The following is a 16,151-nucleotide window of genomic DNA, read 5'->3' on the forward strand; positions in this document are numbered from 1 at the left end:
CAATCCCTGCTCAAGCATGGAGACCCACTGGGTGACACTGGGCAAGTAACACTCTCTTAGTTTCAGAAGAAGGCAACAACCTACCTCTTCGAAATAAATCTTGCAAAGAAAACCCTATTATTGTATCACCATAAGTTGGAGTAGACTTGAGAACATGCAATGGCAATAGTATTTATTCTTGATTTACTTCCATCCTGCTATGATCTCAGCCTTCATGGACAGGTCTTCTGTAACATGTCCCCTGGAGGTTTGCTCTGGTGTAAAAGGAAGTTAGCATTTCATGCTATGCATTGGGTGAATGTGCATCCCAGGAGGGTCTTCTGTTTGAAAAGGTGTCAAAGGCTGTTCAGTCCAAGTCTTGTTTAAATATGAAAGAGCTTAACAGGGATAAGTTGGGGCTTTGATGTTGGCCATGAGCAATTAATACCTGGGCAGCAAACCAAGCAGACAACCAGCCAATCAACACCTGGATAGCAGACAGTAGTTAGTACTTGAACATAGTCTGTCCCAGTGTGATGAAAAGTACATTTTCCAAATTTACATCTTTAAATATTGGCAAATTTTATGCTTATTTCTGCCCTATTTTGTCTTTCTTTGACAACGAATAAATGGTTCATTTAGCCAACTATGATCAGGCTTCCGTTTTTGCAAGAATGCTGTAAGAATCTCTGCTAGAAAGCTGAGGATGGTATATCTGAAGTTGCAAGTAGTCATGTGCTCTGGTAGAAGCCATATATTAGCTTGCCTACATGCTGAAGTTATAATGAGGCTTGACTTAACATGATACTCGAACAGCAGTGACGTTGCTTGGAAACAGATATTTCCATTGAGACTGGTACCTAAACCTTCAGGGAAGGTCAATGTACAAACAGTTCCTTTAAAATACTTTAAATATTTTGTTTTGCTTCCTAAAATATACCTAGGGGATATTAACTGAGAATATTCTGAGAACCAATTCATCCTGATTTTATTAAATTATATGGAAACTCAAAGTGTTATGCTTTTCTCCTTGAAATGCTGTCCAGCAGAATTATTCCAAGTGGTAAGCGACCAAAATGAGGTTGTCAGAGATCAAGACCGTAACACTCAGTTACTGCCTGTTATAATTTTGCTAGGCACTTAGAATAGAAAATTATACATTTTTGCTCAGAACTTGATGTGACAGCTACTGCAGAGGCTGGAGAAGGGTCCAGTGTTTAGTCTGCTCAGATTTCTTGGGATCAATTTCAGTTTGTGGAGCCTGATAACGTGGACATGATGCTTGAATTTTAAGTGCGATCCTTGCTGTTTTGGAGTGGGAGACCCACCAAAACAGCATTTTAAAGTGTTGCATTTAGTTATTCTGAGTTTTTTCCCCCAATTAAAAATATGAGGAGGGTTTGATCAAAACGTGGGGAGTAGTGAAGCTTCTAGGAGCCACACTGTCCTCCTTGGGCCACATGCTATCTGTAGGCTGCATGATTCCCACCCCTAATTTAGATACACAAGAGTCAAGACCAATGAACATGCCTTTAAAAAATTAACTTGTTCAGGCCCTATTGTAATAATGAGACTAACAAGTGTTTCCTTGAGAGAGAGAGAGAAAAAAATCTACTGTTGTTTCCTTTTTTTAAAAAAAATCTATACACAGGAACATTTAAGGCAGAAGCTACAAAGTTACAATATTCTATAAAGTGTGGAATGCTATAAAAAGTTAATATCCTTTTGATCCTTAGGGCATATACATTGTTGAAACAACTGGTTCACATATATCCTTATGGTCAAATATGCATAAGTCCACTGTCTTTAGACTCCACTAGTCTTGTATTTTTGGCACCAGTGTGTTATGAAGGAGTGAAAGGGCAAAAGCAACTCCCCGACCCTTTGAGAAGACTCTGCTATAATGAATATTCTCTGTCAGTATTTTTTAGAGTGCTGAAAAGCTTATTCAAGCCATTGTTATATGTTTCTACAAGTGTGTTGGCATGACATCCATCTTTAGTGTCAGAATGGCTATGTCACAGCTATTTATTCTCTGAAAAATAATAGTCCAGACATACATGCAGTGTGCAACTTATATATCATGCCTCAACTATTTCTACACAGTCAGCTTGCATCTTTCTGCTGGCAGCTGATTTGCCAGAGAGAGGGTGTATTTTATTTTTAAAAAAACACATCAAAAGGCGATCTAGAGAGCTGAAATATTTGCTGCTCACTGTCCTGGCTGCAAGCCAACAGACCGAGTTGGGTTCAGACTTTTATATGAAGTTGAAGAGCTAAATTAGGAATGGTCTGACTGAATTCACTCAGCTAAATCACCCCCTTTTATGTTTCAGTCCTATATGCACACTTACTTGAGACAAAATCCCATTGGACTCAAGTGCTGTAGCATTGTAGTGCAAAACTTTGTTTTCCACAAAGTTCATATAAATATGAACAAAGTATTAAGGAGATTAATACTTTGATTATGATTATATATATTAAAATCATGATTATAAATATTTGTATATTGTATGTTGTTTGTGTGACTTCAAGTCATTTTTGACTTCTGGTGTTCAGAGGAGGCTTTCCATTGCTTTCCCCTGAGGCTGAGGAATGTGACTTGCCCAAGGTCACCCAGTGGGTTTCATGGGGTAGCTGGGAATCAGACCCTGGTCTCCAGAGTCCTAGTCCAACACTCACACCACTATGCCTCATTGGCTATCATGTATTGTATACATGATACCAATGCTATAGAAATCATCATGGACATGAGTCAGACTCTATCAGATACAGAACAGGATGCAGAATGAGTACAAAATCAAATCATTTGCATGATGATCACATGGACAGGGAGTTTTAGTCAAAACTGAAACAGATATATAACTAGTATGATATTAATTTTGCATTGGATGGTTATGTTATCATACATATATGATAATACTGGTTATAGCACATATATAATTATACTAGTAGTAATGATCTGACGTAAAATACACTTGTCGTACATTGACAAGCATGTGATTGGTAATGCTGATATTGCAGAAGTAACAAGCAAAAAAGGTAATCTCATACATAGGCAGCAGAATAGAATATGTGACAAAGTATCTTTTCAAATAAGCAGCAGCCCCACTAGAGCATCTGTGTTTTGATAAACACATCTGTGGAGTTTCACTAATAGGCAAATATCTTTTATTCTTTTACACCTCTTCTTTATTTAACAATGTTTCAACTAGTTTGAGCTTGTTATCATTTTTGTAATGTAATCCCAGAATCATTAGGGAGATAGAAGCTATGTAGTTTGCATAAGAGATATGGCTGCTGCCACCATTTGTCAAAATAGCATGACATTTTAGGAAGGAGGCTGGGCTGTATCGGTCTCGAATTCTCATAAATAAGCTGAAGTAATGTGTTTGTATCCTGGAAAACATCCAGATTTGATCAGTAATGATGTTCACCCTCACATTTTCTTTGCTGAAAAATATTCTTCATTTGACCTGAAACTCAAGACTCTAATCAAGGCAGTAGTATGTAAATAACTAAGTTAAGACTGACTTTTAAAGCCAAGTTGGTGCGTATTATGTTTTTATTTAACTTGAAAGTGACAATTGCATTTTAAGAAATTCCACATTCAGAAATAATTCCAGATCCTAAGTTTTAAAACATCAGTAGATCCCTTGGCTGAAGAATTAGAATCAAATTAAAAGGGAAGTTCAGTCAGATGTAGGACCACTATAGTGGGACTACAGTACATTCAGCAGGGGTATTTTCCCCAGCTATTGCATTTACTTTTTACATTAGTACAGCCCCATTCAAATTTCTTTGAAACTCACCTGCTGTACCCAACACTTAGGTATGCTCTGCGGTTAGCAGATTCCTTCTCACTACATGTTCTTTGAACTTATAAGCATCTTATCACACCACAAAATGCCATTTTGTGTCACTATACAAAATAATATTTATGTCACATATATATCATTTTCATGGCTGCACCATTCATGGGTCTTTCAAGTAAGAATATTTTATTCCCATTACCAACATATTCCTTTTATCAAAACATTTGACAAATTATGAGGGTCTTTCTATGTTATTCTTCCATTTTCTTCTTATCAGCAGATGCCAGGGTCTTTAATCTCTACCTTCCTGTTTTACTGTAGCTTCACAGTGAGCAAGATGAAAGGTGTATCACACAAAACTCTGTGATTTTCCACCACAGGTGTTTATTTAGCTTCTTTGGTGGTCCTAGAGGAGTTCATAGGTTCAGGCACATCATATGACTCTGGGATCTCAATGAATATGACTAAGGACTTTATCACATGCAGCTTTTAAATCACCATAAAAGTTCAACAATAGCGCCTTTGGCAATGCCTATCACGTGATGACACCTCCCTCTCATTGTTGTCTTGCCTTCCAATCATGGATAGCCTATGCCTTGCAATTGATGAGGAAAACCTGTCAATAAGCTCCCAATCACTCAGGGATAGTGTTAGCTCACAGGTGTTGTAAATTATCTTGTTGCAATTCCAGGATTGTGTGGTCATATGGTGCCAGTGTCTTCTCCATTCCCTGTCCCCCTCTCCTTCACTATTCCAGAACAGCTATTTTTGTTTTGTTTTGTTTATTTTTTGGCTAAATCAATTAGCACAACTCCAGAATTGCATTAAAACACACACATGAAAATCATGCTGAGTAGGGCATAGGGCAGGGAGTCGGGGTTAAGGACAAAGGTGGAAGAGAGTGTGCAGGACCAGCAACACCTCGACCCCGGTCATGCTAACCAAGAGACATGTGTTAGGGAGTACTCTCAAACTGGTATATATCCTCTTCCTTCATTAATGTGATCACAGCAAGAACAGAGGTCTGGTGATAAAGTCCTATGTTATTTAATTTTCCTGCCAAGAATTATACTGATAACGGATATACAGTACTATAGTAGAAATTAATATAGAATTGTACATAGTTGTTCAGTATCTTGCTCTACTGTAATTATAACAAAAGTGCTATGACTAAGGAAATTATTGCATGGACAAATAACCTGACTGCTCCGTAACGCAATACAGTTAGGTTGCAGGATGCAGGCAGGTATTATCACTTGTAATTTGCTGGGGATTCCACTAGGCAGCTGCATCCCGGTTGCAAACCGGGTCTCAGGTGCACTCCAGAGGCTGCTTTTCAAAGACGGAAAACTCCCAGCTTTGAAATGCGGCCTCTGAAGCGCGCCTGGGACACAGCTGCTTGGAGGAATTGGTGGTGAATTATGAGCGATAATATCTGCCTGCATCCCGCACCCTGGCTGCATCCCATTAGAGAGCAATCGGGTTAATTATCCATGCAATAATCTCCTAAACCTTGACTCAGGATTACCAGATTTTCAGAATAAACTGAAAACATCAGAGTATTATTGATTTTTACAGAAACCATGTGTTACTCTGACAATGGTGAAAATGTAAGGCTGAATTCAGGACTGGTCAGATATAAAGAAGTGTAAGACTAAGAAGAACCAGCATTGTATAGTGGGCTGTCAGACTAGGACTCTGGGAGACCAAGGTTTGAGTATCTGCTCAGCCATAGGAACCTCACTGTGTGATTGTGGGCAAGTCACTCTCTGCCTAAGAGGAAGGCAATGGTAAACCACCTCTGAATAAATCTTGCCAAGAAAATCCTAGGATAGGGTTGCCATAAGTCAGAGACAACTTAAGGGCACATCCATGATAGGCATACTTACTCCCACATTCCCAACAGGAAATAAAGTGTGGCATTACTTTCAGAGCCACATCACCACATAGCAAGGACACAGCCATCTGGAACTACCAGAGTCCTAATGAGGATGCACACAAATTAGATTTTGTTTTGTACCAGGAAAAAGAAAATGGAATTTTGTTTTGAGAAATAACCCTGGAATTACAGGAGGAAGATGGAACAGCAGTAACCTCATGCAAAAAGCCCCACTCTTTCCTGTTGCTATCAAACCTCTATTGCACTACATAAGTCCACTGCAAAAAAGACCTAAATTAGGATCCAACCAGTGTACAACTTTGATTAGTTGAAGACTTCCTGTTGCTTTCCTGTATTTGCCTTTCTCTGTTTCAGATTAAAATGACATTAAGGGGTTGTATATCTGAAATTTAAACTAACGTTAAATAGTAAGTGATTTAACATGTTTTTATGTTACAAAAGTATCTAACCAATGTGTGATTATTATTTTTTTTCTTATGGTTGCAGACAAACCTATGTTAGTGGGATTACAGACACTGAAGAAGAAAGAATTAAGGAAAGTGCTGCATATGTTGCCAGAAGGAACCTTATGGCAACTGGAGAAGGAATTACTTCAGTCCATAAGGAAAAGTCATCTTCTGTAGAAGAAGAAACACATGAGAAGAAATCAAGAAAAATAGCAATCCGAGAGACAGCTGAACGAATGTCTCTAAAGAAAACGGTATTAAATCACGTTCATCTATGTAGTGATGATGGGTCTTTTTTTGGAGGGAAAGAGGGGTAAAAGTACTGCCAACAACGGGACATGATGCTTCTGTACTTAAGCACTTTTATGATTTCAGAGGCAGCAAAAATGAAGCATGTTCTTAATTTGCTTGCTGAGATCAGTAGGACAGAAAAGTGCCTCTGTATGGCTAGATTATGACCATAGTTCCTTAAATTCTGATATTTAAATATGTAACAGAATGATTTCTGTAGGAAATACTGTAATTTAACAGATTTAGAGGACTCCAAGGAATGTTAAAATCTCAGCATTCATCATACGAACACTTACATTGAAACATACCACAAACAGTTCTTTTCTTTATCATTATGTATATCTGTCATTTTGTATACACTGGCTATATTCATTGTCATAAAACAATGAGTGAGCCCTGTGGCATTAAAAAAATTAGCACACTGTTCTGAAGGAATACATTTTGTGCCCTAGAACAGACTTCATCAGATGAATGGATGAATCTCTGTCATTCTTTGGCCCGTTACACATGGGCTTAAAAGTACGCGCAGAGAGTGTACTAGGGTTAAGGCGGGGCGGTGCTTCCGCACCGCCCTAACCCTAGTGCGCGCTGTGTGTGCACAAAATGGCGGTGGCCGTTCCACACATCTGCCATCATCGATACATCACGGCCGCGCCGCCTCCAAACGAGGCGGCGCGGTTGTGACGTATTTGGGACGCGGCAGGGCGCCTACGGCGCCCTTTCCGCAACCCCGGAAGGAGCTCCATTTCGGAGCTCCTTCCTGGTTTGGTCCGCTGGGCGCAGCCTTCAGACGGCTGTGCCCAGTGGACCAAAGGAGAAAGGGGCCAAACGGCCCCTTTCTCCTTCTCCCCGCCACCGCGGGGTGTCCTTGAGGCTTGAAGCCCCAAGGACACCCCTTTCCAGGCTGCGGGGAAAGGGCCTTTTGCCGCTTCCCCGCAGCCCAGAAAGCGGCAGATCGGGGCCTCAGCAACTGCCACTCTGGCCGCTGAGGCCCCGATCCGGCGGGGAAAGGTGCGCCTACAGGCCGCCCCTAAGGGGCGGTCTGTAACGCGCCTTTGTCACAATTAAGTCCAGGCTCAAGGCTGGAGTGGGAGAAAAATAAAAACAGCATACTGTATATACTCATGCATAAGTCTAGAAATGTTAGTCAAAAAAATTAACCCAAAAAACTTGAGTGAACTTATCCACAGCTCAATGTAAATATGATACCCCTTTCCTCCATCCGGCCATTAATGTGAGCACAAACAGTTGTAACCTGCTGGAATTTTGTAATTTATTTGGCATTATTTTACTTTACTTCATCCTTTAGATCCTTTGTTATATACGCCTAAACACATGTCCCTAAGTTCTACCCTCAATTTATCCACAGGTCATATCAAAATCCATAATTTTGACCCCAAAACGTGCCCTTGACTGAAGTCAACTCATAGTCAAATATATACAGTAATTTTGTTTCAAATTAGATCTTTTTAAGTAGCTTGCTTTTATGCACTCTGAAGAGGAATGGGATGAAATTCTATTGCATCCCATTTTAAGCAGTGTTTATCATGTGACATAAAAATGACCAGAGCACTTTGATTTAACCCCCCCCCCCCCCCGGCCGCCTTTTTTGTATGTGGCTAAATTGATGCATCTCAATTGTTATACCATTCCCTACCCAAACCTCTGCTTCCATGTAGTCCTGTACCTATATTGCTATGGTAATGTATGGGACTGGCAAACAGGGAGATCACTTGGATTGCATAATTACTTGCCATATGAACACTTCACTTTTAGTAGTTAAAATGTGATGGATACAAATATCTGCAGTGTTTGAACATAAGAGTACTGTTTGATTTTTTTTTAAGTAAAAAAAAAAAATCTAGGACATGACAATGTCAGAGTCATACCCTCTCCCCACATGTTTTGATCTCACACAGATTGACCAAACAAGCACTGATGAAAGAATGCATTCCTACACATGTGTATGTTTGTCATTGTGAATATATATTGCACTAGACAAAAGAATCTATCTTCTCTATTATGAAACTACAGTGTGTCCAGATGATAAATTTTAAGATGAAATCCTTGCCTTCCAGTTAAGAGAGACAGAGGAATTTCACAGAAAACTGAATGAAGATAGCCTGCTACATGCTCCAGAATTTGTTATTAAGCCTCGTTCACACACTATTTGGGAAAAACAGAATGTCAAATTTCACTGCACTGTGACTGGCTGGCCAGAACCTCGTCTTACATGGTAGGCCCACTTCTTTATCCACATTATAAATTGTTGATTATATATGTGCATTTTAAAATAGGGAAAATAAAAATGAAGCTAGTTGTATATTTTACTGAAAGAGATAATCAAATTGATGCCCAGAAAAGTTATTCTGTCTGTTAATCATTATCTTTGGTCAATACCCAATTAGCTTTGTTTGTGTATGAAACCATTCACACTGCTAAACATGTTTATTTTATTTCTCATTTTGAATTTCAGGACAAGCACATATGTGATAATCTGCATCTGGTTTTTATTCTTGCTACATTGTGAAAAGGGCTTGAATATCTTAGATTTTATATATATATATATATATATATATATATATATATATATTCTTTGAAGGGTCTGTAAATTCATGTGCAAAAGACAATTGTATTCAATACAATCCATGTATGGGAGTTGCAGTACACATATGGAGTCATCTTCCATCTCTTTGCGTATACACATTTTAAAAATATTCAAGGATAACTTAGTACATAAAATCTAAAATGGAATCAAAATGCCTTCCTACTGTGTCTTAATGGAGAAAGGTATATAAATTACATGCTTTACATGTGCAAACTGATGTTACATTAAATTAAATCAAATATAAATGCTATATAAATGTAGAAAGACATAAGCAGAGATTCCAAATATAATAATTTACTGAACATTGGGATTCTATTGGCTATTTAGTCAGCAATTCTAAGCATGTTTTCTTCGGAACATTGCACTTACTGAGCCTTACTTTCAACTAAACAGGCATAAATTTACACTGTATGCAGTTAGAGACCATTGGAAAGAATGAAGGTCGGGCTCTGAACAGGTGTTTTGCTCTGGGATATGAAATACAATGGACCTGATCTGACAGCCTTCATTCATCCCTTGTTAAGCAAGTGTCATTCACATGCTCCAATCAAACAGCACTTGTGTGAGCATGGAGAAGTGATAAATACTGTAAATGCAAAAGCTTCTGTGGGCTCTTTCAAATAAATTCTTGTATTATATTGTGAAATTAATCCTTTATTAGCATCACTAAATATCACTGGGGAGGGGGGATATAGAAGCTCTAAGTTATTTGACACCATGAACATATGCACAAAGTGTTAGCACATCATTATAGTGAGAGCCTTACAGTCCCAGATTAGCAAATGACTTGCCCCTCCTGGACTTTTGCATATCAGATTAAATAGTCTTTTATTTCTGGGACTTTTTATTTCTGGTCACAAAGGCCTAAATCCTAGAGTAGACTATTGAATAAGTGGAATTTACGCCTGTGTTAATTTAACAGGTTCCTTAGATTTAGGCCAAATAATTGCTTTCCTTCTGAACCTTAACACAAAGAGGCAAAGGAATAAAGAGTATTAGAGATAACATAGACCCTGTTCGGACCAGCCTGGAAGGCCAGACTTGGGGCAGAGTCGGGACGTCACGTCCAGACGACACATGCCCCGACTCCACCCCCAGGGCGCCATGATGCCGTGCACCGCTCCACATGGCGTGTGGCATTATGGTGCCACACGATGCAATGCCAAAGGAGCACCATATAGCCATGCCGCTGTGGCTATGCTGCCCTTTTGAGGGTGCAAAGGAGCTCTACAGACTGCCCCTAAGAGACGGCCTGCAGCCGCCCCTTTGTGTGCCGGATTGGGGCTGCAGCAACCGCACACTGCAGTCCCGATCTAGCCTTTGCAGGGCACGAAAAGAAGCAGAAAAAAGTGGTGCCTCTTTGCGCCGTGCAAAGGGCGCTATAGCTGTGGCAGAGCAGCTATATGGCGCTCCTTCAGTGCTGCGTCATATGGATGCAGTGCCAGACGCACCATGATGCCATGCACCATGTGGAGCGGCACGCAGCATCATGGTGCCCAGGGGTGGAGTCGGGGTGTGCATCATCTGGACACGATGCACCAACTCCGTCACCAGACCAGCCTTTTAGGCCAGTCTGTACAGGACCAAAAAGGAGCTGCTTTTTTACCAAGAGTTTAGCATGTGATAAACTCCATTTTCACTTGGCCATGCATGTCCCCTGCCCATGCCCAGAACGGCAACAAAAGTGTGTGTGATAAGCTCCTAAGTCAAAACATCCTCTTCAAGGCAAAATAGCAGAGAATTTGTTTCAGTCAGCACTAAATACTGAAATCTAGGAAGCTTATGCCATTAACAAGTAAGCCATCTTACCTCTTCCAGCTTGAATTCAGGATCCAGGATGTCCCCGGATGTTATCATACCTAAATCGGTGCCTATCTAGCCGGGATGCCACTGCCCAGTTGCACCCCGGGTTGAAGACTCGCTCAGCCAGCACTTTTTTGAAGTCGGGGAGTTTTTAAAAAAAGCCAAAAGTGACATCACATCAGTTCTTTGGGAGCAATTTTTGGCTATCATTTCAGGGTTTGGAAAGATGGGGGTTAAGACAAACAAATTGCTGCAATTACAGGTAATTCTTGGGTGTTTGGAGTGATTTGGGGAGTTAAAATCATCTGCAAAATTAGCATAAAGGAATTGAAGAGGTCCCTGGTGTCATGGTGTGAGGTATAGATTTCTAAGTACCAAAGTACCTAATCAAATTAATCAGGACAAAACAAATGAAGCAGCACATTTCCAATTTATTAGCTACAGTCTTGCAAAAAGGGGTGTCTCAGGCAAGTAGTCTTACCTGTCGCAAGTTTTACACAATATTTATAAGGCATTTTCTGTTGCAGTTTTCTTTATCTCAGTTTTCATTAGCTGATATACAAACTTTTAGAAACTCCCATTACATATGTATTTTCCACACCTTCTTCATACTACTTCATACAATGCATGTCCATTTAAAATTTTAAATTAGTTATTATAGATTCATGGGTGTGTTACTAATATTCATAAACCTCATTAGGCATGCTCAGAAGAGAAAATCTCTTGAACTCTAGTTTACCTTTTAGAAAAAGTGAAATCTGTTGCAGTTAACTATAGCCTAAGCTTGTGATTTCTCCTCCAAAAACTCCCACCTCTTTATTTATCTTGTTGGCCTTGTCTGTCAGCTGAAAAGAATGTGTGTTGCTTTGAAGCTTGTACACCCCAAATTGTTACAACTTCAGTGCTAGCTATTCCTTTATCTTAAACTAAAAAAAACAAAAAAAAAAAACATTGAGTCTGTATTCTCGGCACATTATTAAAAGATGTTTTGCAAGGGTTGAAGAATTTAAAAGGTAACCATCTTCTTATCTGGGGCCTGAGGTCCAAACACTCTTTACAGAGGATGTGTGTATGTGGTGTGTATTTTAAAAACCATTCCTGTCTTTTATATGGGGCCTATCTAAAGCCTAAACTCTTAATTTTATTTCTACTTGCTTCATATATACCCACACACACAATTATTATTATTATTATTATTATTATTATTATTATTATCCTTTATTTATGAAGCGCTGTAAATTTACACAGCGCTGTACATGCAATCCATATCTATATATGAACATATATTTATTTGTGTGTTAAATCCAAATATTCATTTTCCTCACCTGGGTGCTTGAGGGGCTTGACAAATATGGCTAGGGGCCATAGGCAGCTCATAGGTTGGTCTCATGCAAGCCTGTTTAACTGGGTTAATCATGGCTTCCCTACAAGCTTCATTAAATAGACCATGGATATCCTTCACTATATGATGCAGAGGGAAAAAGATGAGGAGGGTAGTCTCAGTGTTGCTGTCTCTGAACTGTTCCTTGCTCCCTCCAAGGAAGAGGGCACACATCAGCATGTGGAAGATCCAAAACTGCCGTTTAAAAGTGATGTGCTTTTTTTTTTTTTCTCACCTCCTTCGCTGTTTTATGCCCATACTGTAACTGTTAATTCAGTGCAAATGCTAAATAGTACAGAATCTGCTAACAGCTCCAACTCTTGGCTTTGGAATTCAGTTTAGCACCATTTATTTTTTAACACATGCACCTTTGTGTGGGTATGCTGCTTTTCATTCTTCAAAACAGATGCTGAAGACTGATATATAAGAAGCAATGTTAGTTATGACTTTGTTCTGGAAGAGCAAAAAATACATTTGGATACAGTCCACATGGTGTCACTTCATTGTTTATCAAAATGGATTGTGCCACTAATACATTACTTCTTTTTCATTCTCTTTTTTTGTTTTGTTTTTTATCAAATGGAAAAATGACATGCTTTAATGTAACAATTTCAGCTGTCACTCTTTATTTCTTGTTGCAGGAAAAATCAGTATATCAAAAGTAAGAAAATGGATCTGTTGTGTGCAATATTCAAAATTTATTTCACATGTATAGATGTCTGTATCTCCATCATATGATCTATAACTGAAATAAATCAAAATACTGTAAAATATGTTAAATGAAAACTAGCCTAATTGTAGCATAACAGCAGTATCTGCAGACCATAAACGTTAATGAGAAAAAATATCAGCTGACCAGTTTCTCCAAAGTCTGAACAAAAGGAGAGAGTTTAATGCTGCTTAACATAATTAAGGAAGTCAGATCAGTCCTCCTGGGGAAAAATTTCCCATTATCTAGGTGCCATTACTGAGTAGGTCCTGTCTTGTGTAATCGCCTACTATACCTTAAATGATGAGGAGAAACAAAGCAGAAGGTTGTTAAGTAAATGGGCAGTTTCAAATGAGAGAGAGTAAATGAGAGTCAGGGTAGTGTCGTGCTTTGAGTATTGGACTATAGATGTAGAAATAATGCAGCTTAACATCATGGCTCCACCCTAAGGAAACCTGGGATTTATAGTTTTGCAAAATTGTTAGCCTTCTCTGCCAAATTGCTCTGGTGCTTCATAAAACTACAAATCCTAGGATTCTGTATGATGGAGCCATGGCAGTAGTGTCAAACTGAATTATTTCTACAGTGTAGCTGCACCCAAGATCCTGGAGATCAGGGTTTGATTCCATGATTAGCCAGGAAACCCACTGGGTGACCTTGGGCAATTCATGCACTGTCAGCCCCTAAAATACCCATGATAGATTTATCTTAGGGCCACCATAAGTCGGAAATGACTTGAAGGCACACAACAACAACAACAACAAATGTTAGGTATCCTGGCTACAGAATATTTAAATTTGAGTACAAGCACTTTGAATTGTGTTCAGAAACCAGTTTGAAAGTGGACACGTGCTGTGGTTGTTATGTGCCTTCAAGTTGTTTCTGATTTATGTCAACTCTATCTATAGGGTTTTCTTGGCAAGTTTCTTTGGGGGGGGGGGGTTGGTCTTGTTATCCTCTGAGGTTGAGAGTATGTGGCTTGCCCTAGGTTACTGAGTATGGTTTCAATGGCCAAGCTGCAATTCGAACCCTGGTCTCCCAGTGTCCTAGTTAAAAGCTCAAACCATTATACTTTGTGCATTATATCTTAATTAGAACAGTTGCTGCCCTCTTCTAGATCAGTCGTAGTTTCCATTGTTAAAAAGGCAGGTCCACAGAGAGCTTTTTTCAGAGACAGGTTCATCCTGGTCATTATCAGGTCATGAGTGACAAAGCTAGATTCTCCTTATCCAGAATAAGATGACATTAGCCAACCACCCAGATGGTTAACTCAGCAGCCATCTGGACATTCAAGAATTGTGATAGCTCCATCAGGTGATAGCTGACACCTCCAACCTGTCTAGATGAATTCTCAATTTGCATGCTGAATACCAAAGGAGTGAGGGTGGAGGAATAGAAGTAGCTGAAAAGAAGTAGCCAAATTTCGAAGATGTCAAATTGAATGCATCCGTGACTGATATCAAGATAATATAAGAAATTAAGGTTTCACTATACTGATTGGGCTAGATGCATTATGGGCAAATCCACTGAAATAAATAGGGGTCATGGCTGGCATTCAACATGGTAGCAGCAGTCATCCATTAGCACAACAGAACTTTCTTTCCCCACCTCCTTCCCATTCTGAAATCATCCGTATCATCTGATAATCTGATCTGCAGTGTTCTCTAGCCCTATGGAGCAGATTTTGAGGTTGTAGCCTCTGGTGTAGGAAATGGAATAATTTCCCTCCCAGTTCCACTGATGGAAGTTTTTCTGGATTCTTAATGCTGTTAGTAATGACTAACCTAAATCATACCTAAATACAACCAAATCTGGATTCAATCCATTGCTTCACTCATCTGACTTGAGACTATCTCTAAACAGATATTTATATGAATAAATGTCTGCTGTGTATGCAGTCTCCCCCTTCCCAATTTTTCTTCTCATGTGTATTACTAGTTAGATGCTTTAAATACTCCCAATCAGCTGTTCAGAATGTGAAGCAGGTGGCTGGATTTAATCACTTAACTTTCCATTCTCAGTTGAACAGCTGATACCACAAGAATGTGATGCAATTTTATTGGGATTTATTAATTTGTATATTACTTTTTTCATGATTATTCATTTGCTTTGTTTCATAGGTATAAAAACAATGTTCCCATCAATGTCCATGCTCATCCTGGCAAGTATGTCATTGAAGGTCGCTATGGGATGCATTCTTTGGAAATTAACAAGTAAGAGAATAGCATTTAACTTAAGTAATATTTTCTGTAGTAATTTAGAATTGTGTAGTAATTTTCATTATATATGTGTGCATGTGTGTGCTTCTCTGAAGGTGGTGGTATAAAGCCACCTATGTCAAATGGATGAATCTGCTGTGAGCGAATCCATTCTGGTTTTTAATCTTTTTCGGAAATTGAATTAAATTGCATAGGTTATAATTGTATTGAGGCTTCAATTAATGGTTGTCCCCTTGGGCTAGATGTAATGGGCTCAGTCTATTTCTATTATAATAATGATTAATTAATTCACCTGGCATTGTTGTCTATATAATATCGAGGCATGTGTTTTCCTGTAGTTTAAACCTAACTGAAGCTCTGAGTTTTAGGGTTATGGAGAAAAATGGTCAATTTCCAATGTCTTTACCCCTTTTGTCTTAATGAGTCTGGCTATGGAAAGGGGGTCCTTTCGTTAATATTTGTGTGACCTTGCATTTATACAGCTCCATAGTGGTTGTTAATACCAGCTTTCAGAAATGTTATAATTTTTATATGTGTCATGTAATTTTGATATAAGAATGTAGGTCTGCCTAAGATTTGAGCCTTCAAAGCCACCTGAATCACAGATATTTCACACCCTCAGACCAGCTCTCTTATTATTCTGTAGTATTGATTTTGTAAAGAATGTTATGATCCCTTCATGTCTTACTGGAACAGGTGCCACGTGCATGTTTAACCAGCAACAGATCCTCTTGGTCTAGGGACTTTCACATATTCTGATTTCCCATGACTACAGGGGCCACAAAGAAAACTGCCAATCCTGCTCAAGCTACATATTCTGGGATGCTGTTGCTAGAAGAACAAAACGTGTATATGTTTATGGGATGTAACCCTGGAAAATGTGGGAGGAAGATCTGGATTCAGTTCTCTTTTACCTACTGGGACAATAATCATTTTTCAGAGCTACTAAAATGATATTTATTTGAGTCCATTAAAAGGTGTGATTATTGTGTAATATGAT

General features: G+C 39.0%; 1 protein-coding gene across 3 annotated transcripts in view; it reads left to right on the forward strand.

Annotated features, from left to right (window-relative positions):
- Positions 1-16,151, forward strand: part of MYOM1 (myomesin 1) — a 104,434-nt gene that overhangs the window by 23,946 nt on the left and 64,337 nt on the right. For all 3 annotated transcript variants that reach the window (XM_089517109.1, XM_089517110.1, XM_089517111.1), the window contains 3 exons: positions 6,181-6,394; positions 8,510-8,667; positions 15,053-15,145. In XM_089517109.1, the coding sequence (XP_089373235.1) occupies positions 6,181-6,394; positions 8,510-8,667; positions 15,053-15,145 (465 nt within the window). The remainder of the gene's footprint in view (positions 1-6,180; positions 6,395-8,509; positions 8,668-15,052; positions 15,146-16,151) is intronic.

This window comes from Sceloporus occidentalis, unplaced genomic scaffold, assembly GCF_023333645.1.
Source record: "Sceloporus occidentalis isolate IW3139 unplaced genomic scaffold, rSceOcc1.0.p SCAF_3, whole genome shotgun sequence".
In the NCBI taxonomy this organism is placed as follows: Eukaryota; Metazoa; Chordata; class Lepidosauria; order Squamata; family Phrynosomatidae; genus Sceloporus; species Sceloporus occidentalis.